Source organism: Takifugu flavidus, chromosome 20 (assembly GCF_003711565.1).
Source record: "Takifugu flavidus isolate HTHZ2018 chromosome 20, ASM371156v2, whole genome shotgun sequence".
NCBI lineage: Eukaryota > Metazoa > Chordata > Actinopteri > Tetraodontiformes > Tetraodontidae > Takifugu > Takifugu flavidus.
In genome coordinates this window covers 9,957,211-9,984,505 of record NC_079539.1, presented here as the reverse complement: position 1 = coordinate 9,984,505, position 27,295 = coordinate 9,957,211, and the positions used below count along the sequence as shown (strand labels likewise).

The 27,295-nt window shown below is 42.6% G+C and overlaps 1 protein-coding gene across 1 annotated transcript in view; it reads left to right on the top strand.

Annotated features, from left to right (window-relative positions):
* cacna1bb (calcium channel, voltage-dependent, N type, alpha 1B subunit, b) overlaps nucleotides 1-27,295 on the top strand; it is a 103,413-nt gene that overhangs the window by 56,700 nt on the left and 19,418 nt on the right. Inside the window, 25 exon segments of the mRNA XM_057018007.1 lie at nucleotides 958-1,047; nucleotides 2,546-2,767; nucleotides 2,853-2,965; nucleotides 3,043-3,155; nucleotides 3,474-3,605; nucleotides 6,520-6,592; nucleotides 6,837-6,954; nucleotides 7,095-7,162; nucleotides 7,299-7,405; nucleotides 8,839-8,901; nucleotides 10,909-11,625; nucleotides 11,900-12,105; nucleotides 12,174-12,303; nucleotides 12,936-13,065; nucleotides 13,481-13,540; nucleotides 13,761-13,867; nucleotides 17,624-17,644; nucleotides 20,150-20,246; nucleotides 20,845-21,005; nucleotides 21,150-21,287; nucleotides 22,923-23,124; nucleotides 23,470-23,634; nucleotides 24,314-24,424; nucleotides 25,880-25,963; nucleotides 27,092-27,208. Of these exon segments, the coding sequence (XP_056873987.1) occupies nucleotides 958-1,047; nucleotides 2,546-2,767; nucleotides 2,853-2,965; nucleotides 3,043-3,155; nucleotides 3,474-3,605; nucleotides 6,520-6,592; nucleotides 6,837-6,954; nucleotides 7,095-7,162; nucleotides 7,299-7,405; nucleotides 8,839-8,901; nucleotides 10,909-11,625; nucleotides 11,900-12,105; nucleotides 12,174-12,303; nucleotides 12,936-13,065; nucleotides 13,481-13,540; nucleotides 13,761-13,867; nucleotides 17,624-17,644; nucleotides 20,150-20,246; nucleotides 20,845-21,005; nucleotides 21,150-21,287; nucleotides 22,923-23,124; nucleotides 23,470-23,634; nucleotides 24,314-24,424; nucleotides 25,880-25,963; nucleotides 27,092-27,208 (3,545 nt within the window).

Genomic DNA, 27,295 nt, shown 5'->3' with positions numbered 1-27,295 from the left:
GATGATGATGATGATGATGATGATGATGATAATATTCAAAATCACATTCATTCATTCGATGAAACTTTACAAATTATATCTTTTTCTCTGTGATTTAGCAGTTTTCTTTTGGAGTAATTTTATAGAAAATTAACCATCTAAAGTCTGGCTCTCTCTCCCTCCCTCCCTCCCTCCCTCCCCCTCTCATCCTCTCTGTCTCTACATCTAAGTTGATTAGTGAGATTTACAGCTACTTTGGAATTGGATTTGCTCGAGTAAATTGCTATATACCATAGTCCCGTGCATATGCTCTCATACACACAGGCAAGAAATGAATTTTCCATTAAATGGCCTCAGACTGTAAACACATCAGCACTGGCGATTCCAGTAAAGCGACAGCGGCCAGCTGTCAAATTCTGTCAATTAGGCACATATGAGAGATCAGGAATTTACAGTTCAGGAGGGACAACTCCCGCGTGTTTGGGGCAAAAAAATTGGACTGGGCCTTCGGTAGCTGAATGACAGTTGCGGGAAGTAGAGTGAGGTGTCAATCATAGCTGAGAAATAATCCTTTTAAATGAGTTATGTCCTGTAAAAAAGGCTAAAGAAATAGAATAGGGTTTAAGAAAAAACATTCAAACTTTCTGGAGGAGGTTTCTCCATCGCTCAATAGGTTATTTTCTATTGCTCAGTTCTTAGAGAGTCGAAGTTAGGAAAGGTGTTTTAACACCAGTTTACTTTAATTATTGACTTGTTAAATCTTAATCATTCCAGGCATGATTTATAGATCTAATTTATCACTCCTAAAAATATAATGCAATGAAACGCAATTGTTTTTATCACATTTACTCACATTTCTACACTTCTTCTGTTTAAAATTCCTCCTGTTGGCTTTAATTATTACCTTTTTTACGTCAGGTGCCCGTTTTGTTTAATGTTGATACATGTTGGATCTTCCCTTTCTGTCTTTTCTTGCAGTCCTGAAACGGAACAAAGCCAAAAAGGGTAAGAATGACCTGATCGGTGCGGAGGAGGGGGAGGATCCTTTTGCAGATATTTCTTCTGTTGGTATGTAGCAGCTGCACGTCACCTCTGACCTTCTGCTTTGGTCTGGTCAAACAACGACCTTTACGAGACGTTATTTATGCCACCTGCTCCATAAATAATATCCCTCTTTGTTTCAGGCAACAGGTTTGTTCTTTTACACTGTAAAACATTTTTTGGGAAGCTTCGCACATACAGCAACACCATGTAGAGGTGAAGATAGAAAAGTGTCTCTCCTGGCTGTTGGAGCCTTGAGGGGAAAAATTTAATTACCTTTTCTGATTAGCATGTCAAATTAAAACAGAAGAAAACCACCTGCAGCACACCTCAACCCCCTACCTTAATATTGAGTTTCTTCCTCCTACTCAAACACAACATGTAATTACTTCTCCCTGTTTTGGAAATGAGAATAAGTGTGGCAGACGACCCTCATTTGTTCTCATTGCCTTCGTCTCGTCTCAGCTCGTCCCGGTTTCTCGTAAAACTAAAGTGCTGAGGGACTAACGTGCTGCGCAGCCATGTTTTATCTCCCCACCCCTCGCAAATGTATTCTGCTCGTTCTCTAATGAGGAGCAGCAGGGAAGAGTTTTAGCTTTATTCAGGTCCTCTGGGTGGGAGTGACTTGTTATTGGGTGAAAAATGGGTTCACAGTTGTTTTTAGGGTTTGATAGCAAATTGAGTGGACTGGAATTTTGTCTGCAAAACCTCGAGGACACTGAGCTTTTACATCTAGTATCTTAGCTCAAACTTGTAGGGTTTTTTTCCCCCTTGAAATGCTGCCGGCAAACAGGCCACCGCATAAATAATTAATTGAAAAATAAGGGAAATGTGAGGGTGGTACTGTACAGATGTGTTCATTTGGGTGAAATAAAACCCCTAAAAAATAGCCGAACTAGCTTCGCATTGCCCAGACAATAGATCAGATAGAACCAAATTTATTTAAAACCCAAATAGAAGCTATCCTTTTTTCTGCCCAAGGTTCTCCCCTCAGCAAGTGTCAAAATAAACTGAACTTTTGTTACTTGCTGTTGTTAAATCCCCGCCTCACAACTTTCACACATAAAAAAGTGTCGTTAGTGAACCATCACCAAGTCTGGAAACCTTGAATAAAACACGTTATTATTCTTCCAACTGAGGTCCACAGTCCGACACGGCGGCTCTTTTAATCCTCCAGATATTGACTTCATTTTTGTACAGTGACAGGAGACAACCTTTATTTAAGTTAACATGTGCTTTAATGCAATCGTGCAGACACTAGCAGTCCTTCACTGAAAGGTCACATGTGACATGTTTTTCCCGCTATTGAAATAGACCTTGTTCCACGAGGGTTTCAGGCTTTTATCGGATGATCCTGCAGCCACCTGCTTCACCAGACGTGAATATGCTCTTAATAATTTTGATTTTGATGAGCAAAGAGTGGTGCTGCTACCAATCGCAGGAGCAACGAGGAGCGGAAGACTGAAGTAGAGAAACGCAACGGATAAAAAATCTGCAGTGAAGTCTTTTTTGTCACTGTCTGCAGCTCCTCCTGGCTCTCCATTCGGGCGAGCTAGTGTGAAAAGCAGCGGTAAAATGGACAGTTCTTCCTACTTCCGGCGGAAGGAGAAAAGGGTCCGGTTCTTCATTCGGCGCATGGTGAAAGCTCAGAGCTTCTACTGGATCGTTCTGTGTGTGGTGGGCCTGAATACTCTGTGTGTGGCTATAGTCCACTATGACCAACCGGAGTGGCTCACCAAGGCCCTCTGTAAGTCCACCAGGGTGACGACTACATTCAGACATTGGTGTAAGTGTCAATTATTTGAACAAAATTGTCCTGTGTTTCAAAACAGACACAGCGGAGTTTGTGTTTCTGGGTCTGTTTCTGACCGAGATGACCCTGAAGATGTACGGCCTTGGAGTCAGGAACTACTTCCACTCTTCCTTTAACTGCTTTGATTTTGGGGTAAGTCACACGAGTGGCTAAACGATGGGGTGTCCAACGTTCAGTGAGGATTTAACGGGCGGCGCTCTGCTCCCCAGGTGATTGTGGGAAGCATTTGCGAGGTAATCTGGGACATGATTACACCGGGGGCATCGTTCGGCATCAGCGTGCTACGAGCTCTGCGACTGCTCCGAATATTTAAAGTCACCAAGTGAGTCAATGCACACAACAATGCCCGCAGCAATTTAAACTGTGATTGCAATGATGCAGCCGACACATCGGGCGCTTTTGAATCTCACCGTGAATCAATATTGCATTTTAATATTATATTAGATCCTATTTAGGTCTTTTCCACATAAAATCCTGAAGTAGAACTATGATATTTCCTGACTGAATACTACAAACACTAAACAGCGGTTGTGTTCTTTAGGAATGGCAATAATTTCTATAATTTTTACATGCCATCGCTCATCTTTGTTCCTCTTGGAATGCGAGCAACCCTTCATTTGTTTTTGCTGCTTCTTTCCAGATACTGGAACTCGCTGAGGAACCTCGTAATCTCCCTCCTTAATTCAATGAAGTCCATCATCAGCTTGCTGTTCCTCCTCTTCCTCTTCATTGTGGTCTTCGCTCTGCTGGGCATGCAGCTCTTTGGAGGACAGTGAGTGACCTCTCCCACATACAGACACACATCTTCTCTCTCTGCCTGTCTCTCTGATCCCCCCCCCACCCCCCCATGTGTTCCCTGGTCCATTGTAGCCGCGCTGACAGACCCGTCTGCACAGCAGGTAGCTGGCACAGCAGTGGTGCTGACTGTGGCCCTTTGATAGCACTCTCAGCAGGAGGTGTTCATATCATCTAATGACATGAACACCTCCTGCTTCTTGGCTGGCTGCACTTATTCGAAAAAGCCTGGTTTAGTTCGTGCACATATTTTACTTCCTGTCTTCTCATCTCTCCAGGTACTCCAACACAGCAACGGCTGTGGGCTGCTTTTTATTGTTGGGATATTGTCCAGCGTAAGAAGGTTTAGGAAACATGTTGTACGAAATACGATGACCTACCTGACATTTGAAGCTTTGTTCAAGTAAACTACAAGCACAAAAGACATAATTTACAATATTGAAATGCTTTGGGGCTGCTCCATATTCTTGTTAGATTTCACAGTCTGAGCACAGCTGAAAACGTTCGTATTAACTCCAATGACAGTCGGGTGAAATCATCATTATCCTCTCTGTCTCCACCGCTGAAGCCTTCTCACTTCCAAAATCCAGCATATCTCGGTCTTCCTGGGATAAATTTCCTACGGCGTCTTCGTCATCTTGAGGATGAACCGGAGAGCCTTCCTCAGCTTAGTCTATGATCCTCCCTCATTGAGTGTGGATCCGTTTCTACGCAGCAGGGAAAGCAAAGCTCAGTGCAGAATACTTTTCATTGCAATCCAGTCCACCTCATTCCACTCAGGATTTAAATACGTTTAAAATCATTTGAAAGATATTGACAAATTCATCTCTCTATGGAAACAGCTTGGTAGCATCTCTTTCCATGACCGTGGGGCTAACTGTGCATAAGGCGGTCTAAAATGCTGCACTCCCTCCTGAAGTCACATCTGGTCAGGCTGATGGCCTTCACATACAACACCACAACACAACAGGATGTCTTTAAGGTAGCGAGCTGTTGCTATGGCAACAAGTCCTACACCAGCCCGTGCCATCATTAGCGTCGAATTAGACTCTGATGGACAAGTGTGAGGTGAGACTGACATCCACATGGTGCCAGCAACAAGCAGAGCTAGCAGAGAACAGTTAGCTTTCGATTTAGACTCTGATCGACATTATTTTTTTGAGATTTTGGAGTTTTCTAATGTAGTTTGTTTATATAAATACTGTATCTTTATATTAGAAGGTAGATCGTTACCTGAAGGATTTGAAGCAGGCGATAGTGGTTGTCTATCTGGTAGGAAAACACTTGCTGGATTGTGGCCTTCATAGGGCTCAAATGATTGTCCCTGATGTAAAGCTTCCGAATGTAAATATAATATTAAACAGCTTGTCAATATGAGATGTTTTGTGACACATTATGCTAAAGCTTACACCAAACACCGAATACCATTTCGTGGTAGAACTGTTAGAATTGAAAAATAATGCTGCGATCCACAGCATGTGGCTAATTAGCAGGGTAGGGTGCACAGGACTCACTTTCATGGAATAAGGATTATTTCGTTCGTTGTGCTATTGTTGTGCAGGCACTGATGAACCTGCAGCACCACATCGCAAATTATGAAAAAGTGCCGTGAAAATGGTCACTGTAAAGACGTAGTGACTGCCAGTTTACACCCCCCCCGCCTTATATAAAGACACATTTTAAATTCCTGACATCCCATAAGACTGTAGGATGTCGTGTGTGTACCATTACCTTCAGTTCTAGGAGTGCATGACGTCTGCATGTCTCGATAAACAATTTAAACCTGCTGCTGCTGCAGTCTGTTCCTCCAGCCCCACCCCAACCCACTAAATATCTGTTCTTCAGTGCATGATCTTGTTTGGAGTTTGGCCTCACATGACTCTTATTTTCAGCATTGATTTAATGAAGTCCCTGCAGATGCTGCCTGGAAGCCAAACATCGCACTCCCCAATCCCTATTATCAGAGCAAACAGAGGTCGACACACACAGACTGCCGCCACTCCCTTTGCCGGGCTCGCTAAAGAGGGAGGAGAAGGGAAGAAAGCAGAGAGGATGATGTGGTGAAATAGACATTGTGATGTGATGTGAGCAAAATGGAGGGTTGGGAAAAGGGTGCAGTTAAGAGAGACAGAGAGAGAATAATAATAATGTAAGGAAAAAAAGGTTTATTGAATTAGCCCATCTCCCTCATGCACAAATTAAAGACCAGATGCAGGGGTTCATCTTACTGGACAATTTCACTTGCTTCATGGTCCATGCAAGTGCTTCATGACAGTAAAGCAGCACATTATAACCATACATCATTTTAAAACCCCTCAAAAAGCCCCAGTGTTTATATCCCGTTTTAATAACATCTGTGATTCAAGCTACATTATGTCAGTATTTTAATATACGAGCCTCCGTGAAATGCTACCGTTCTTTAGGTCTTTCTCACAGTTCATAGCACTCGTGTAAACCAGGTTTCTTCTTCTTCACCGAGCTAAGAAGACAATCTAGCTGAAGTATTGTATGTATGAGGTATAATAATGTCAAATGTGGAAGGCTTTTTAACACCTGAGCAGCTTGAGAGCAGCTTGTGTTTTGATTTTAGGTGTTGCGCTCGTGTAGAGTTCTTATTTTAGGTTTTCAATCAACAGTTGCGCATGGATTTTCTTTTTATGCAGATGGATATTGTGTAGTTATTTCATATGACCTGCAATATCAACCCATTACACCTCTTTTTGCATATTTTGTATCTTTAGATAAATGACTTATTACTTTAGCAAGCTCTGGTAAATCAAAGTGAAAATTGCAGTGCACTTGTAAAAAGAAAATCATTTTCATTTGCACTGCAGAGCGTCGCATTTGAACTTTCCTCCCCCGTGCTGATCTAGTCGTTCTGCCTCCTCTAGGTTTAACTTTGAAGATGAAACTCCAACGACAAACTTTGATACCTTCCCAGCAGCCATCCTCACTGTGTTTCAGGTGAGGTCACCCTTTCGCCTGCTGCGTGCTAGCAAGGCCTCTCCACTCGGAATAAAGGCGAGAATATTGGCTCCAAAAATAACATGGATTGTTACCAGATTGCTCTGTCTACCTTCTGGCCCTTAATGGGCTCGTTGTTAATCCTTAAATTAGTCCGTGCTCATAACACATCAGACTGGTGCTGTAATTTAATTCAGTACGCTGAGAGATTTTCGTTTCCCTCTGACTCATCTGTCTTCTTCAGATTCTAACCGGTGAGGACTGGAACGCTGTCATGTATCACGGGATCGAGTCCCAAGGAGGGGTGCGGCGTGGCATGTTCTCCTCCGTTTATTTCATCGTTCTCACACTGTTTGGAAACTGTATCCTCTTTGACTTAGTTAGACTCGAGCTGCAGAGTTGCACATAAATGTCCAATAACAATTTTAAATGATTAGATTCAGTATTTCATCAATTTATTATTGTCCATGCGTGTTTTTGCTTGAGCTTTAAAACTATTCAGACACCCTCCTAAATGTCTTCTTGGCTATCGCCGTCGATAACCTTGCAAACGCACAGGAGCTGACTAAGGTAGGGAGGTGACACCACCCGTGCTGAGCCGTTCAAAAAGCAAAGCGGAGAAACAGAAAAACCATTCGTCTGCCGTGGGCATGCACATGTCAAAATATCTTAAGCTTTAAATCCCAGCTCTTTCTGTTCCCCAAAGGATGAAGAGGAACAAGAGGAGGCAGCCAATAAGAAGCTTGCACTGCAGAAGGCTTTGGAGGTGAAGGAAGTCAGTCCCATGTCTGCAGCCAACATCTCAATCGCTGCGTGAGTCTGCTCACATCCTCCCCCCTCCCTAGAGAATCCCTTCCCTCCCATCCCATAAATAACTGTTATTGGCTTAGTGTTGTTCTGATGTTGTCAGTGGAGATACCCAGCTACACCCGCTGCGAGTATCGCCTCCTTTAATCCACCCTATTTAAACAGTTACAGTCATTACAATAATCAGCACTTGTTTTGGTTAATTAACATCGTGTACTTTAACATCACACCCGTTTAGACCCGACCCTTTAAAGCCTCCATCTAAATCACACCAGTTTGGCTGTGAAGAGGTGATTTACTAGGTTGTTTCAGTATATTTTTGGAGATAAAGTGTATTTTTTTACACAAATTTTTCGTGTTGAAATCATTTTTTGACTAAGAATCAGCTCTATTCTATAGGTAGAAACTAGCAACACCTCTTGCTAATTAAAACCAACCCCTCCTACATATCTGATACTGGGGAAAAGTGTCTGAAAAACTTGATTTGCTGTATTTTAATCATCACTACGAGGATTGTGGACACTCCCAGAGTTTTCCCTGAAACTCCTTGAAAAAAACATCAGGGATGCTTTTATATCCCCAAATGGTTCATGGCATACGTAAACAGCGGCGCCTCCCCGTTGGGATTGACAGGTTTTGGGTCTTGTTTAAATGTGAAAACTTAATTGCAGCTCTAATTTCGTCCCATTTTAAGATGGAAGATTCTGTCAAGAGTATTCAGCCAGGAGAATTGGAGCGTTCTTATCAGTGATTAATAGCTGCAGTAGCTAACTCTGACAGTCCAAATGGGCCGTTCTTCTGACACTTGTCTGTTGGGCTAATGTTGGATTTAATTATGCACTGTATAATTCTGTGGTCCATTTGTCATTTGACAGAGTGATCATCTTTGATACATGTTTGTTCCTTAATTGAGGTCGTCCTCGTGAAGAATTAGGTCAGAGAAAACAGTCAGCCTCGAATCATCCAACTTTATGCTTATCCTCACTGTAATTACTTCGATGACGTGACTGTGCTGCCTTTATGTCTCAATTACTTTATTTTGTATAGTGCTATTTTGTATTGTGTGCTAGTGAATGCCCTTTGCTTTGATTAACATTGTGTGAGTTGTTGCAGCAAGAAATAGGTTATTTAAAAATACCTCCACAGAAACAATTCCAGTTAATTTAATTTACATTTTGAATATATATATAAATATATTTTTTGGGTTTTAAAAAAAAGCAAAACTTTGTATAGAAGTGTTTTACTTTTGGAATGAAACTCCTGATGTTTTGAACTTTAAGTTGGTGTTTTTTCCTGCTAACGACACTTGTGTTGCTGCAGTAGTGCACAGACTAGTGTTTCGCTGTAAGGGAGGCAGGTGGACAGAGAACTTGACTCTCTGCCTGTCCCCCTTTGCAGTTTTGTCTCATTTTCTTTTGTTTTTTGTTCTGCATGTACAGTTTTGTAAAGCAAAATCGAGATGCACTCTCTCGCAGGTCGTCCATCAACAGCATTCAGTCACCGTGAGTTATCACTCTGTTAATATGCCCCTGCCCCCTCCCCTTCCTCCCATTTCATCCCTTTTTCTCTTCATTAGTCTCTCTCCTCCCCCATGTCGCTACACTGGATCTCCTCCAGACCTTCATAAAGCAATTTTATTCTTCATTGCCAGTGAATTTAAATCTCCTCATTAACGGAGACAACAAAACCAAAAACCAAATGGAGGTCACGACAACACAAACACCAGAAGTTGATGCACATTTACTTAATTGAATATTAATATAATCTGCATCTATATAACAGAATCCTCAGCGGTGCTGAGGTCATTCACTGCATCGTAAAACCTGATGAGCTTGAAAATAAATGGAATAAATAGGAACACTAAGAGTTAACTCTTAAAACTTAGGAGTGAAACTATTGAGACTATGATTAGTGATCTAAAGACTCCACCATTTGGTCCATTTTTGATACCATGTTGCTCATTTTGCAAAATAAAGAGGGGCTGAAAAAAAGGAACCCTGTGAATTAAATGCTTAGCAACTGTTCTCAGTTTTTGACAGTGGAAACCCCCTGACAATTTTCCTAGGCTGGGTTATATTCTGAACTGTATCAGGCCTTTTGTTATCCAAAATAATCAAAATTAGCATCAAAGGTAATCAAACCGTGATTCATTACCCTCCTGGGTGCATGCGTGTGCTGCTGTATGTCAGAAAAACTCTCCTCATCTCTCATTTTCCTGTGACTCACCTGTGTGTGGATACCTGTCCCGTGTCGTCTGTGCTTTCTGCCTGTCTTTGTCTCCTGTCTGTCTTTTAGGAGTTACAGGTATAGTGTCTACTCCTCCCCCGCCCGACGAATCTTGAGGTACAGGTGACCAGATGGAACAAACTTAACCAACCCATAAATTCAAGTGTAAATAAATCATAAAAAATACAGAAAAAGGCTGAAAAAGCTCATGACTCACTTCTCTAAAACGCCTCGTTTTGTCTCATGTTGGCGTCATCATCATCATCATCATCATCATCATCATCATCCCTCTCAGCTTTCTCCTCAGTGAACCAAGCAGCTTGTTGTTTACATTAAGGACATCCCGCATTTCATGACAGCATATTTCTCCCAGCCTGCATCATTGACAACATTTAAATGAGATTCTCATGCTTGACCAGCCTTCCTCCTAGCATTGAGAGTTAGAAATAAAAAGAGTTTAATGAGATGCTCATTACTAGATGCTAATATGACTCAATTCCACTAATTTATTTCCCTTAAATTGCTGAATAGGTAGCGTGCTTCGCTTTAATATATTTACCTTACCAGTATGTCATACTTTGACAAGCTACATGCAAAGCTTTGCATCGGGCAAAATAAATATTATTTCTCATTTGTCCTGCAGGTGCCTGTGTGGGCCAATGCCAAGTTAGCTTTGAGTACATTCATAATAAGGACAAATGTGTGTTCTTTTGATAGACTAAATGCATCTATTGAAGTGGAAAAACTCATTTTGTGAACTTAAATTAGGAAGAGCGTGTCAACATGACACCTAAACGTAAGGCATTACAGGGGCATAATGGATGTTCTGCACTGCAAACCAATTTTACAAAACTCCCATGAACATAACACATACGCATGGTAAGACAGTGGTTTACCATGATCAACATCTGGGCCGTCTCATTTATAGAGCACCGTGCACATGGTTCTTCGTCAATAACTTTATTAGAGGCTCAATAATTAGAATTAAACCAGCTATTTCTAAGGTAAATTACCTGTAAACTTTGACAAACGGGGTTGTAGAATACGACCCCACAGTGTCAGCTTCCTGTGATTGTCTCTATTTTGTGTCTGAATTTCACGACACACACCCTTAAGTTTAGAAGATGGAAATTAAGCTTGTGGTGTCTCTATGGATGAAACTGAGGATGATCTTTTACTTAGCAACAACCTCCATATGATCTACGCAGCACATGCTGCCTCAGCTCCGTCGCAGTCCCTATTGTCATGTGAAGGTTGTCTGTTGGTTTGATCCATGTGTGCAGTAAAGAGCAGCAGCGGACTGCCAAGACCATGTCAGTGTGGGAGCAGAGGACCAACCAGCTGAGGAGACACAACATGAGGGCGAGCAGCGAGGCCTTGTTCAACGAGCTGGATCCAGAGGAGCGCCGCCGGATGTCCACTGCCCTCCACCTGCATCCAGACATGAAGACTCATCTGGACCGGCCGCTGATAGTAGAGGACAGGGGTGGAGACAAGCCTGCGCGGACTCCTGAGGGTGGACATTTGGAGTCCGATCACGAAGGACACTCCAGGAAGCATCACCGACACCGTGACAGGAACGGAGAGAACAGGGAGGGATGCGATGGCCGGGGTGGGAGGCACCACACTCATCACAGCCGGAGCAGAGATCACAACGGCAATGGCTCTCAGTCAAAGGAGAGGAGAGGGGAGAGGAGCCACAGCCGCAACGGAGGGCAGGGTCACAGGCACCACCACCACCATCACAATGGCTCCCCTGAAGAGGAAGCCAACGACGTGAGAGGAGGAGAAGAACGGGTCCATCGCCACCACCACTCCCATCGCCCGCCAAAGGAGGGAAACGGCACCATCGCAAATGGTTCCCAGGGTGATCGGAAGGGGAAGTGTGGAGGAGGAGACAGTAACGGAGAGAGGAAGGGGCACTGCTCCCATGTCAGAGCTCAGCCGGCCGGGGATGGAGACGACTTCAAGAAGAACAAAAACGGAAACCAAAGTCACTGGTAAAAACTTTTAGCTGCTCATATCAGGGATGTGAAATCTTTTTCTTTATTTGATAATAGCAATCTCATGGATATAATCTAGTGCAATTTATATATGATTTTACAATTTATTAATTGTGCTTATTGGGCGCTAAACGGCAACTTTATTGGAAGAATTTTGTGGTCCCAGGAGGGTTGAAATGTTGTTTTTCTTTTCATTTGGATGCCTTTTGGCGGGAAAGGCTAGAAGCAGAATCTGATGAGTCTGTGATGAGATAAACATCTCTCTCCCCAGGGAGAAGACGCCAGATGCTCAAGAGGATGGCCTTGCCTCGACTCCCCTGCAGGCCATGCGGGGCGGCCTGACAGCTGGGGAAAAGCAAGAAGACGCCGATAACCTCAAGAACTCCACCAGGGCCAGTCAGGCTGGCCTCAACAGTAACGCCATCCACATCCCTGTCACAATCACTGCCCCACCTGGAGAAACTACTCTCATCCCCAGTGAGTGCCGTTAGGAGACTACTGTAGTCCGGTTCTACACCTGTATTTCATCTGCATCTTCCCGTCAGTGAACAACATTGACTGCGAGAGCTTCCAAATCCGCGAGGAGAAGAAGAATTTGGAGGAAGCGGAGGAGGTGAATGGGCCTCGGCAGATGCTTCCCTACAGCTCAATGTTCATCTTTGGGCAAACGAACCCGTAAGTTCAAACGACAGGTGACAAACGGAGACGATTGATCATTTGAATTCAAGCAAATGCAGTAGGATATCGACACCACGCGGTGGTTGTTTTCTCTGCCACTGATTTATGTTGTTCCTGTACCTGAGCGCGATAAATTGTGCTCATGGTGTTCTTTAATCTTTGACCAGTGTTGACTATCTGATGGATTGCAGCACAGCGTTACGTAACACTGGCATCACCAGAAGTGTACCTAATTTCCTCAGTCTCCCTTTATGCTAACACAGAGTGGAGAGAAATTGAAGTTGGCAGCTGCTCATGTATCTGAGCCAGATTGAGTTGATGGTAAAATACCAATGTGTGGGCAGATCGCAGAACCCTCAGAACAAATTATTTTCACATTTTGATCCTTGATGTATTGTTATGTATTTAAATTGCTCCGAAAGACAGAACTCGTAGTGCGTGGGCGAGCAGCATGCAGTTCACCAAAAGCAGCCTTGCTTTTATTGTTGGGAAAGTTGAAAAACCTGTCGGCCGTGTGTCACGTAGCTTGTCATCGTTTGTGCTTCCCAGTTGAGAGACAATGTCTCCTGCCCAGACCGAGTGATCCATCACCCCTCTGAGTTTACACTTACATCTGTGTGTTCCCGTAGGGTGCGACGGCTGTGTCACTATGTGGTCAACCTACGCTACTTCGAAATGTGCATCCTGATAGTCATCACCATGAGCAGCATCGCTCTGGCAGCTGAGGACCCCGTGCAAGCCAACGCACCACGCAACAATGTGAGTCACACTGACTTGGTGAATAACCATCTCACAAAGTTACTCAGAACAGTGCTTCTAAACAAAGGAGCTAGCGCAGAAACTCTTGGTTTTTTTCTGGATTTTTAAACCTTTTTTTGGCGTGTGATGCTGCGTTTTTTCCTGACACATTATCCCGTTCTGGGAATATTCACGTAGGGCTGATATTTTTTGCACTTTGACAGCCAAGCACCACTAATTTGCGTTGGGGTCAGGTATGCTTTAGGAATTCGAGGTGACGTACGCTGTGTGTGCTGTTTGTTCCTACGTGGGTGTTGAGGTAGTTTGTGTAAGCAAAGGTGCAAGGTTATCCAGTTTGAGAGCTCTGACAGGCCTGGGGGGGTGTCACATCAGCATCTGTCACTGGATTTATTGCAGCTGTAATTCTATGATCCAGGTTCTCAAGTATTTGGATTACGTCTTCACCGGAGTCTTCACTTTTGAGATGGTGATTAAGGTGAGAATGCCTCAAAACATGCACTTTTATTTGAGCTGTAAAATAACACTTAAAAAAATTAACTAGAATTTAATTTGGGGAAAAAAAATCAGATTGATTGGTGAAATTTTAACATCAACTAGGGCTAATGTAGCAACCAGTAGGCAGCATGGAAATATCATTATTGGGTTTTTTTTCTAATTTTCATCTAATGAATGCTCTTGCTCTCTTGTGGCTGCAGATGATTGACCTGGGACTGCTCCTTCATCCGGGCTCCTACTTCCGTGACCTTTGGAATATTCTGGACTTCATTGTGGTCAGCGGAGCTCTGGTGGCCTTCGCCTGCTCGTGAGTTTCCTGTAACCTTTTCACAGACGTACAGATAATCAGACAGGAAGCAGTACAGCACCACGACCCATCACTGGGATATCCTTTAGTGTCTCTACAATTTCACCCCAAGCAGTTACTAATTTCAGTCTCTGAGTTTAATCCTGCTTGGACTTATTTGGCCAGTATGACTATCTCAAATTTTTCATTAAGCTAGCAACTCATTACGCTAGCAGCTGAGGACTGTAAACAATGAATTGAGGTTGATGGACTGTACTTAAAAATATTGAACAAACATTTTTGTAGAAAGCAAAGGGCTAACATTGCACAGGTAGTTTGCTGACTGCAGGTTTCAATTTACATTTAGCTATTTTCTCACAACTGAATGGTGCTAAATGGAGACCATATTTTCGACACACCGAGGACAACTTTCTCTTAATTAAACAGCCTAGACTTTAAGACACATCCCATCTTCCTAACAGAACCATTTACAGCCTACATCATTTCGAATTTGCAGGCACATTGTGACAATGAAAGTACTGCCTTGGATGGAGCCTATTGTTTAAACAGATGAGGAAGCAGGACCCAAAATCACCAGAAACCTGGTTTATAAACCCATTTTAACGCAGTTTCGAACGGGAAAGTGTCGCTTGACTGGCATAGTGCTGATTTTAGCCCCTCTGTGCCAGAGCCAGAGACCACTGTTTAATTGCCCTGGTGCCATACTTTGTGTTGCCACAGTACGTGCACAGCCATCTGTTTACAGTAAATGGGTCTATAACACATATCCTACCAACTGTAGAGTCAGTGTGTTATTACATTAATTATTAAACGTAAGATTAGTACATTATTTACTATTTAATCCTTAGTGGGGTCACGATGGAGCTGAACTCTATCCCATCTACCTCCAGGTGATGAGGGTCTGTATGGGGCGATGCCAGCTCATCGCAGAGTTTAGAAAATTCAATGGACCAATCAAAGTTTGGTCCGTTTCAGCTCTTTTAGCACATAAATATTTATGTAGCATTGCTGCAATTAGAGTTGATTATATTAAGCTGACTCCATGTGTTGAAGTGTCCTGACTATAGCGGATGTCCTGCAGCCAATAATGAGCCCCCTGCTCCCTGCAGGCACATGGTCAAGGCCTCCAGTGTAAGAGTTACGTATTGTCTTCTGAACAGCACTTTCAGTTTCTCTGCCTTCTAGCACCATCTCAGATGGTCCTTTAAAGTTTACGCATGTTTTGTCACCTGTTTATTTCTCTGTTTGGCTTTTCTCGCTGCTCTCCTCTCCCCTGCCAGATGGACGGTTCTCCCTTTTTTCTCTGTTGCTGACTCTGAATCTGTCTTCTCTGTTTCACTTTCCCCCCCTTCTGCTTTGTTTTCTGGCTTGGATTGCTTTCAGGAGCCTCATGGGGTAATGCCTGATCTCTGCCCGTCTGTCTGTGTCTTCCATCATGTTTTCCTTCTTCCGTGTCTTGTCCTTGTTCTAATGCATCACTACAGCAGCCTTCCTCTCTGAGCTAAATGTTTCAATCAAATGTCATATTTGGTTTTTCGCACATATCGTCCCCGCCTCACACATCCTGGCATTTTCTCCATGTTATGTAACCGTGTTTGTGTCACAGCTGTTTTGATTTCAAGTACAATCACCTGTTTTTATAGGGAATATGCGTTTGTCGGAACTGTATGGAATGTTAAACACTAGTTTTCAAATGGTTTTTTGCTTTGATTCAAGTTTCAAAATATTTCCAGCTATTTGTGAATACAAGGAATCTGAGATCCAGTAAAAAAACAACAAAAAAACAAAACAAACTCCAGCCCTTTTAAAATGGGCTTTCTCAAACACAACTTTATTATGTGCATCTCAATAAATGATGTCATCAAATAGTTGATGATTTTGGGGGTGGAGCTAATGAAGCCCCGAATTTCAATGTCCCGGAAAATTCGAACACTGGGGCAAAGTTTAACGTTGGAGAGTCGCGGTGTCAGCTGTGTCAGGGTTTGCTGAGCCTTTCACTGGTCTCTGGGTGGTGTTCAGCCGGCTACACAATCATGCTGAAGGCTGCTGACTGGACGGTTGTCCAGAGGACGATCACCTGCTCAAGGAGGGGAAGACACAAAAGGCCATTGCTAAAGAGGCTGGCTGATCTCAAAGGGCAGCATCCAAGCACAAGAGCAAATGTGGTGAGAAAAGGTGCACCAGCAACCTTGAGAGGATCGTGAAACAAAGGCCTCGGAGGAATAATGGCCAGATTCACTCGCAGTGGACTCCAGCTGCAGTCAGCGCTTCAAGAGCCACTCAGCACAGATGTGTCCAGGCCCTGAGCTCCAACTGGCTCATCCTTTGTGTGTTAGGACACTCTGGAACCAGAGACGCCACAGGTGTTTCACCTGGGTGGAGGACATAAAGGACGGCACTGGTGCTCAGTGGTCCAAAAGTCTCTCCCTTTTGGGCTCCCGGGGAGGGGACACAATGGGCGAAGGTAGGGTCCACCCCAGGATGAGTCGCCAACGCCCTATATGAGCGTTTGTGTGTTCGGTGCCTTGCTCGAGGGCACCTCGGCAGTGCTCTGAAGTTCAGATGAAAGTAAAGTTTGCATTTCACATCAAAATTTAAGGTCCCGGAATCAGGAGGAAGAGTTGAGATGCACAGAATCCAGGTTTCCACTGCGTTTTGTCAGGTCAAAGGTCAGCGTGGGCGTCTACCAGGGGATTTTAGAGCTCTTCCCACTTCCGTTTGCTGACTGGCACCTGCCCACACTTCCAAAAGTACCAACACCTGGGTGAAGGAATACGACATCACCGTGTTTGATTGGTCCGCTAACACGCATGACCTAAATTCCCCTGTGTGTCCTGAATTACTGATTCAGTAAATTCGACTTTATTGAGATGCACTAGTGATACAGATGTGGGAGTGTGAAGCATTACGCTGTTGGTGCAGCAGTAAACTAACCCTGTTTACTCCTTGCGTGTCAAATGTTGCAAAATACGATGCTGCTCATGCATTCAAGTATTATTTTGACTTTGAAACACTTAGACCAGCGTGAATATGTAACAGCTTCGATAGATGATTCAGCACGGCCACAAGAAAAACCCTCTAATATTAGCTGTTTAAGCCATACTTGCTTTTATGTACAACTCTGTTTTCTTTTGGGGGGTTTAAATTCAAAATTGCATCATTGTTTAAAACAGCAGGCCAAGCTAGCAGGCAGTTGCTGCATCTTATTTGACACAAGAGGAGTGAAAAGATGTAAAATGAAGAGTGTTTTACAGCTCAACATAGCTTAGAGATTTGTTTGGTGAGCTTGTTGAAAGGTAGGAAATCCAAACGCTATCTTCTCACATCCACTCAGCCTTCATCCATTTCTCCCAGATTACCTCCCTGTCCAGCATCCTCTCCCTCACATGGCATGTGGCCTTTGGAATGCTGGTTTTCCTCGAGCACCACTCTCTTCTCGTGCGTGCGGTTCACCCTGGTGTTATGAAATAACATGTTCATTGCCCACAATGGTCTTTAATACTTGATCAGACGTGCGTGTTGCCGTGCATTTTGACAGGGTAATTTGAGGTTTCCTATTTGTCCCTGTGTTTTCTTTTCAGTGTGTTTTGATGTCGTAAGTTTTAAGGCCGCGAAAACAATTATCGCTGTGTTTTTTTCCACATTTTGTGATACCAGTGAAGAGTTTATTTCGCGCTGTCTTTTATTTGCTCTGTTTATGTGGGTGCTGTTTGTGTATTCTGTGTTTGTGTGCTTATCATTGCTTTTTCTCATCAGATCTCAACAAAGCGTGGCCAGGTGGGAACTGTCCCTATCAACTTATTGACTATTGATCATCCCGAACCCGCTCCCCCCCATATGTGAAACACAGAACACTCCTCGTGTTGACCTTTTTAATCAGACTTTGTGCCCTCCATCCCAAGATGCTTGGGATATGACTGTGACTCCCTCCCTTTATCCTCTCTTTCCTTTTAGAAAAAAAAACAGTCCCAATATTCGGACATTCAGAAGGAGAGTCAATATTGGGAATGTTGCCTCATAGCTTTCAGAAGGCAAATCTGGGACCCAGAATTGACCTGGACTCATTTCTGCTCACAAACTGAATTGTGACCAAGCTAAAGATGAGACCCTCCACACTTTTTCTTTCTTTACCTCTGGAGCACAATCTCACGTCACTGCCCTGTCTCATTCAAAATGGGCTTAAAGATAGAGAAGTTCTTGTAAAGTAACTCTTCTACGGAACATTTTACAGAAAATATTTAATATTATATTTATTGCAACTTCACTGTCCCTTAAGCACAGTTGCTAGGCTACCTTACTGTACAGCTTGCATTTTTTTAACCTATTGCAATAACTACATTTTCATAGCAAAAATCTGATGCTAATGTGTTTATGATAAGAATAAGAATATAAAACTATTATCTTCCTTCTTTAGAGCAGTAGATACTGATGCTTTCATGGTCATTCTCAGAGACAACACAGAGATTGGCCTGGCTGTAATTATAATTTGATTGTTACACAACCTGGAGAACACATTTAGTAATTAAAAATGTTAAAGAAAAGTAGTGGACATTAAAACAAACAAAATAACCCTGAATTTTCTACTGTTTTCAGACATTATGTGTTACATATAATTAGTACAGTCTTCTCAATAATTAAATAATACTCAAATATAGCAATGTGTAACAAGCGTGTACCAAGCCTGCAGGTTTCTGCTGTCAGGTCTTAGATCTCTAAACAGGAAGTGCTCCTTTTTCTCTTTGGGAAATGATGACTGGGGTTTACGTCACATGCCTGCGCTGCCCTCTCACCCCCCCTGAACCCTCAGCACTTCTGAAAGCTATTGGGCGACTGTTACTACATGTCAGCGTTGAGGTCCTTCAATAGTGAGGACTGCCAATGAATTTACAGATGCATGCTGGGATAAACCAGTCATTAAAGCATGAGAGCTGCATGCCGAATTAGTCAAGTTTTCCATGGATAGAGGGGAAACGCTCGGAGCGTAAAATGTATGGAACCACGCTTTTCTCTTCAATTGAGCCCCGATACACCACAGGCAACTGACGTTTATGTAAAAATAGTTCATCTTTCATCATTCGGAGTGTGTTTCTGGCATCCTGTGTGACACAAAGCTTGAAAAGAAGTGTTGCATTACATTCAGCATCTTTAGCAGCTGCTAATTCCATTAGAAAAAGTCCGGTTAGGCTTTAATCCTCTCTTTGTTTGTTTTTGACAGAAAAATGTGCTATTTACCTATCAAATAAACACACTCACATTAATCCTCACACATTTTGGATGGCGATAAAAGACAAAGGGCCGTGCTACGTTGTGACTAGCGCATATCGTTCTTGTTTTATTAACGGCCTGTTGATGCATTAGACAATGTAATATGCCTTTTATGTCACAAAACTAACATTTATTAGTCACTAAAAATGGCCAACAATAATGAAGCACTTTAGACTCTCATTTAATAGCAGTTCAGTCATCTGTATTGACTAGTTGTTCTGTAATGGATTACTCTCTCTGTCCTTCATTGATTTTAAATATGCTTACCCATCCTGATTTATGTCTTTTATTTTAAATTTTAAAGCTGAGGATAAATTATTAGGTGCAGAGCAATGGCCGCAGTGTGCGTGAACGCGACTCATTAATTTCAGCAACAACCTTCTCACAGCTACTTTGTCAAGCTCCATCTTGCCGTCCTCCTGCCGTGTGTGTGTCTGTCGCAAATCCTGCAGCATCTGCATAAGCTGATGTCGTGGTTCCTGCAAAGAAGATGCCTTCCCACACATGGGGGCTGATTCTTTGAGCATTTTTGGAAAACTGTAGTACTTTTTGTGTTCAATGATTAAACAAAAAAAAGCTGCATGTGTCTCTTGTGGGTTAGAGACTTTAATCCAAGTGGATGGTAGTTGTTTCACTACCGTGTGAATATCTTGTACCTAAATTCTTGGTGATTTGCAGGAAAATGAAATGCAAATGAAGCTAATGATGAGAAAACAATTATGTAGTAAATGTGTAATAGCACATATTGGAACAAAGAGTCGAAAACAACAGAGTCCATATGAATTTATCAACAAATATGATTTGTTTTCTTACAACTTATCTCCCTCTAGTTGCATGTTTGTGTAAAATAACAGTATTAATTCACATGCATGTCCTCTACTAACAGGGTAGAAACAGCCATTTCCACCAGTATATCTGCTATGCTACAACCAGCTGCTGTTATTGGAGGGTGGAAGTGATGACTGATCAGAATCTCTTTTCTTAACATCACTCTGACTGTGGTTTTTGTCTGCACAGAGGGACAAAAGGCAAGGACATCAACACCATCAAGTCTCTGAGGGTCCTACGAGTCCTGCGTCCCCTCAAAACCATTAAACGGCTGCCCAAGCTGAAGGTGCAGTAATCGGTCTCTCGTGGGTTTCAGTCTGGTAACAAGAATACCTCAGGAAGAGCCAACTTTAGTGGTTTCTGGTTACTGATAAGGAGACACTTAAAATATTGTTATAATAAGAATTATTAGACTCGTGAGTGATGAGCCTCAGCTGTTTCCTCTTGTGCAGGCAGTTGATGGTTGTGACAAAAATGGAAAGATGAGATGGGAGTATTAGAAATGATGATTGAGAAACATCAGAGCTGACAGAGAAACGCTTGTCGGCGAGCCCGCCCTCGGAGGGATCTGGCAGAAAGGCTGCTAGCAGATGAGCGAGTGCACCCTGAGTGCTCAGCAGACAAGCTCCACGATGATGGTGCTTTGTGGTGCTTTTATTCACCAGCAAGAGATTTGTCAGCAGAGCTCCACAGAGCACCTCATGAGATGGGCTGTAATAGCACCGATATCCTCAAGATGTGTGTGGACAGTACGCAGAGGGACTCTTCAAGTGTAGCCTTTCCAGAGCTCTCACATCCCACGACTGTATTGGCCTCAAAGCAAGACGGAAAGTTGGCAGCAATGGATGGTTTTTAGTCATTTGTCTGTTTTTTTTCTCTTCCAGGCCGTGTTTGACTGTGTTGTGAACTCTCTGAAGAACGTCCTCAACATCCTCATTGTCTACATTCTCTTCATGTTCATCTTTGCTGTGATTGCTGTGCAGCTCTTTAAGGGCAAATTCTTCTACTGCACCGATGAGTCCAAAGTTCTGGAGAAGGACTGCAGGTAAGGGAACGTCAAAGAATGTCATTGGGTCAAATCTTTTAGTTTACTAAGACAAAAAAATTACCGGTAGTAGAGAACAGGAAAACAGCAGAATTTTTTTTATTGTTTAAAAAAAAAAATATTTTCTCCTTTTTGTCTGATTAGGGGTCATTTTTTGGAGTATGACAAGGATCATGTGACAGCTCAGCCAAGAGAATGGAAAAAGTACGATTTCCATTACGACAACGTTCTGTGGGCCTTTCTAACGCTCTTCACGGTCTCCACAGGAGAGGGCTGGCCCATGTAAGTGAGAACACACTCTGGATTCTGTCATCACACCCACACAGAGGAGACACAATGACAAAACATCCTCTTAATGCACTGACTGTGGCGTGAAATCTAAGTTGCGACTTTGGGTTGTGTTATTTTTTTGTAAAAAGATCTTGTTCTACCGCTGCATTTATCAAGGTTCAGTCATTTTTAAGAATGAGCTTGATGAGGCATAAATGTTGCCTTTACCATGACAATTTTGAAAAAAAAAATCATCCACATCAGGGGAATTTAACGTTAAACCAAAGTTAACCAGGGAAATAAAGCGCTCGGAGAGTGCAGACGTCTGCTGAACAGGTCATTTTTGTGACTTCAATCCATCCTATTGTACACAATATATACTGTATATTGGCAGTAGTAATACAAGGTTCCATAACATAACAAGTAGGTCGCTTTGATCAAAGCCCCTTGGCTTTGTTCTATGGAACAGAACTTTACCAATGTTGATAATATCCCTTGTCCCAATTTGACATGAAAATTACTTTAAAATCCATTCATAACATTTGGCGTTATCTTGCTAACAAACATGCTAATTATCAGAGAGCTCCTCACTGAATAACAAATAATCAAAGAAAGGAGACTTGCAGGGAAATGAAGGTCCACAAAATTACATCCTAACTGTACTTTGAATTAGTAACACAAAGTTAAAAGCAGTGACAATTTACAACAGAAAGGTTGCTATTTTTTATTCCCCACACTCTCCAGTAAGATTTCCTTTCTTTTTTTTTTTTAAAGGACTGCAGGAGCTCGGCTGTCTCAGCCTTCATTTCTGTGTCTTTACTAAAGATGCCATCAAGGCAAACATGGCTCAAGTCTGCTGGTGTGGTCCGCTGGCTTTTATTATCCTCATCAATCGTCTCTGTCGAGAACAGTTGATGCTTGATTGTTGTTTTGCTGCACTTACCTGCGATAAGTCTGTCAAGTCTGGCTTGTCAAGTCTTCTAAAAACCAGTCGTTACAATCACGCTGCAGTTACAATAACACATGCTGTTTTTATGACTGTCAACGGACTGAGGGAGAAGGTATGATACACTGAGTTGGGAGCAGTTTGAGGGAACAAATCTATGCTGCTCTGCTGCGTAAAGACTCCCTCTAGTCCCACTGTGTAAAAAGTGTGTGTCTGTACACAGCAGGTAGCCCCACGCTTCAATCATAACAAAACCTATTCATACAGTAGATGTGAAATTAGATATTATAGAAATGGCAGCCTGGATTATTTTGGGGCAAATTTGATGCACTTTTTCATCCATTGAGCTCTATTTAACTGTCAGAATTTTTATTAGAATATAACACAAACGGGGAAATGATGCCGTTCGGTCTACTGATTGCACGGTTCTCTTCGGATATCTCTTCAGCTCAGGGGTTTGGTGTGTGCTACAATTAGTTATCATTTATTCAACCAAAATAAATCTTTAATCATTGTGCCTTGCATCCTTTATATCAATTAAGGAGGATTGTTCTCATTATCTTCTAATTATGCAACAAATTGGAGTCTAATACCAGTCTAGAAATTTATAAAAAGCTCCAAAATGTGTTCTTTGATATATTGCAGCCACTACTTGATCTGCAGAGATGCTTGTTATAATTTCGTGCTTTCCTGTATTTCAGGGTCCTCAAGCACTCTGTGGACGCCACTTACGAAGACCAGGGTCCGAACCCAGGCTTCCGCATGGAGACCTCCATCTTTTATGTGGTCTACTTTGTGGTTTTCCCCTTCTTCTTCGTCAACATCTTTGTGGCTTTGATCATCATCACCTTTCAGGAGCAGGGAGACAAGGCCATGTCAGAGTGCAGCCTGGAGAAGAATGAGGTGCACCAGTCATTTATTCCTCCCATATTTGCTAACCCAGTTGAGCGGGAGCAAAATTGGAATTCTGAGCTTATCATGGTTTACTTTTAGGAAAGTTAGACCCATCAAGATTTGCAGTTTGCTCACATAAAGGCTCCAACGACTGCTGTCTTCACCTTCTCTTCAGATGCGTGTTGAAATGTTGCTGAATGATCAGAGCTTTTCATCTTTTCTAGTCGTCATTCAGTGTCGGGAAAATCGCCCCTTTGCTTTTGGGCTTCTTTGTGGTTTTTCCCCCACTTCGTGTTTAACTTTGATGTTCAAGTCGTGTGAAAAGACTCAAGCCTTTGTGATTGTTTTCAACAGAGGGCCTGTATTGACTTTGCCATCAATGCCAAGCCTCTGACCAGATACATGCCAGAGAACAAGCTGTCCTTCCAGTACAAGATGTGGAAGTTTGTGGTGTCTCCTCCGTTTGAATACGCCATCATGACATTAATCGCTCTCAACACGGTGGTGCTGATGATGAAGGTTCGTCAGGCCTGCTCACGAGGCAGAGATGAGGCTGTGTTTAGTTCTTTAGCAAAGTGCTCTAATTACAGTTCAAACACTTGCAGATGTGGCTACCATTCATAATAAGAGCTGCAGCTGCAGCATCAGAGCACACATCCAGGCTTTTGCCATCCAATGAAAATAACGGAACTTGAGAGCTTCTTTGTGCGCTGAATAGAGAACGGCTCTTTGGTGGCACAGAGGAACCCTCATCTGAGGGCTGTTTTTTCATGTAGGCAGAAAAAACATCTCCACTTGCCCCCTTTTTAAGAATGATTTGTTGTCATGAGGTAACTTCATGTGCCTGATTTTTAGTGCCGTTAAAAAAGGATCAAACACTTTCACAGTGCATCACTTTTAATGATGTAGATCTTGAAATGTAATTAAGGTAAAATCACTTAATACACTCACTGTAGGACATATGTGGTGTATTCAGTGTTGCTACACAAAGCCTGATCAGTTATTGTGTCCTAAGTGCTGATTGAACATTCTATTAGAGGCCAGAGGCTGACTCTTTCCACTGCAGTTAATCAGGTTAAGTTATGATTGCGCATCGTAAGATTTGGGTTTAAAAGTTCTAGATTTAGTCTTGAAACTTTTGTATTTCTGCATTCTTTCATCCGTCCTAATAACTGCTGTCTTTGTCCTCTTCCCTCAGTTCTATGGAGCTCCAGACCTGTATGAATCCATGCTGAAATATTTAAACATCGTTTTCACAGCCCTCTTCACTCTGGAGTGCATCCTCAAGATTATTGCCTTCGGTCCACTGGTGAGCAGCTGCAGCACTGCGCTCTGCAGCACACCCTCATTTCTCTTCTTCTATGTTTCCCGATGTTGTGCCGTTTGGACACGTTTGGGAAACTCAGCATTTTCAAAAAAAATCCTCCCTAGTAACATCAAGTGGAAGGATGTTGGAGTCATGTGAGTGAAAGATGAAGCCGGGTGGGTCACAGAACAATTAAAACAAAAGTGTCAAACTGGGGTTAATTATAGCTGCACGAATGCATAAATCTCTCCAGCGTGACACAGTCCGCTCTGCAGCGATGCATTTCATCTCTGGCTCCGTTCCATAACAGGCCCATTTATTAAATACCTTTTCCTCATACACCACTTGACTCCACCTATTTGAACTGTTAAAATGAAAGATGAGCACATGTGTGCTTCTAACATCAGCTAGCTAATCTCGTTTCACTGCAGCCGCACGACTCGGCAGCAAAAACCATCTTTATTCATCGAATCATCTTTATTCATGTAGCGTCCGTTACAGTCAAAATTGTCTCTAGGCGCTCTCCAGAATCCCAGGGCCTGACCCCAGACAAGCAACAGTGGCAAGGAAAAACTCCCCTTTAACAGGAAGAAACCTTGAGCAGGACCAGGCTCATGTAGGGGGGCCCTCCTGCTGATGGGGGGGGGGGGGGGGGGAGGTAGAGGAGAGATTGGACATCATACTTGCAAATACATTAATTACAATGAGCAATCACAGTTAGAGCTGAGTGGGTCAGTGAGGTCAGAGGTCAGCAGGTCAGTGTACAGTTATCTGGTACCTGTAGATGATGGAGGGAGGCAGAGGAGGGGAGGGAAGCACATCACAGCAGCCTTTGACCTCCCGTTAAATGCTTGACCCATTAGCTAAGCTCTTAATTCACATGTGTGAATATACGAATACCCCCCCCCCCCCCCACACACACACATATAAAATGTATATACTGCATATGTTAGAATAGTAATATTTTGTTGCATTGAAGTCAATTTTAATGAACATTTATCATTATTAATGAGCACATTTTGCTTTTTATTGCAATATGAGAGTTTAATGAGAGTTGATAACATCATTCAGTCAGAGATTTAATTCCAACCAAATTGCTATTCATCAACTTCACTATTTATCTGAAGATGTTTATATCAATATGACAACCAAATATTTGAAGCACACAAATCTCGTTGTGCACTCTAAGATTATATTTTCTTTTTTTTTTTTACGGCTAACATTTTATCAGTCAACACATATTAACCAATAACTACTGGCTTTTTTTTTTAACAACATATTGTTCCATTTGACATGAAAAATTATTTCTAAAGACCTAAGTTGGTAAATCTTGTGTTAAAAAAGGTATTTTTGTAAGCATTTGAAACGACGTCTGTGAAGTGAAGTGATTAATCCATGCACAATTGTGCCAGGAAAGAAATGCAAAGTTAAAAAGGAAATCCCGTGTTCCCCTTACAGAACTACCTAAAAGCCGCCTGGAATGTCTTCGACTTTGTGACTGTGCTGGGAAGCATCACTGACATCTTGGTCACAGAGGTTAAGGTGAGACGGGCAGCGATTGGAAGGTTTTCTGAGGCCGCCGCTGCTTCCAGTGCTGCACTCTTGAAGGCAGTGTGCTATTTACGGCATTAGGAGACACGTGTTTATGCAAAGACTATAATTTAATGGAGGCTGGGACATTGTTTTCTCCTGTTCTTTTGATGGACATATAAAAACAGAAAAGTCTCTCACCCAAACCAGCCATCACGAGTGTCAGAAAGAACGTTACATGAGACTGTTTATTGCCATGACAGTTCAACGGCTGCCATGTAAATGTGCTCATTAACAGTGTGTCTTTTATTGCTTTTATCGAAGTATTCTTAAAGGTCACGCTTTGCTCTTTTCTCAGCCTCAGCCCTAAAATCAACACGATTTCAGTGGAAAACGCATCCAGACAAACCTCCAGTTTGTTGTTTGAGTTGTATGATTCCATATTCTGATTGTACAAAAGCTGCAATTAAGCGTATCTTTTTCTGTTTCTTTGCTAACAAGGAAAGTATCAATAAATGATGGTTGATGGAGGGCTGAGGCGGAGCACCGTAGCTTTCTCTGTTGTTGTCACTTTTCTTGTGATCATTAGTGAGTTCTTCTGTCTACTGCCTTCCTTTTTTTGTCTCTCTCTTGCTTTTTCCATCTTCTGCTGTGTCTCTCCTGGCGCCTGTGCCCTCACTCTGCCCCTTTATTGCATCTGCCACCTCTAGACGGTAAGTGGCTTCTCTTGTCGGCCTCTGTTCTGTCATTCCCCACCCACTGACACTTCCCCAATCGGTGTTTTTTGATTTCTCTCAGCCTACTTTGAATTGTTTACCTCTGTGACATAATGTAAACCACGGAGAAGCAAGTTCTAAAATCTCCAAGTGGGGAAAAAAACTGCAGAAAATTTTGATTTTAGTGCCATGCGATGGTCTATATATACATTAGTTCAGTAGATTTGTAGTCTGCTGCTCTGATGATCAAAACACCTGCATTGAATTTCAATTATTTTTTAAGGCTAGCCAAGATTTATGGTTTTCTAATCAGATTCAACCAATATTAACATTTTCCTTTTCCACCATAATACTCAGCCCAAACTAATTTGGCTTCTTGTCAGTTTATATATCTGGATGCCTGACAGGTTGTTTTCCCTCCCAGGATAAGATGATCAACCTGAGCTTCCTGAGGCTCTTCAGAGCAGCTCGCCTCATCAAGCTGCTGCGGCAGGGCTACACCATCCGCATCCTGCTGTGGACCTTCGTTCAGTCCTTCAAGGTACAACAGACAGAGGGATGCAGCCCACGCCACATTCAATTTCACCTTTCATTTTCTATGACAACAGAATTTAAATGTAAACGAGGG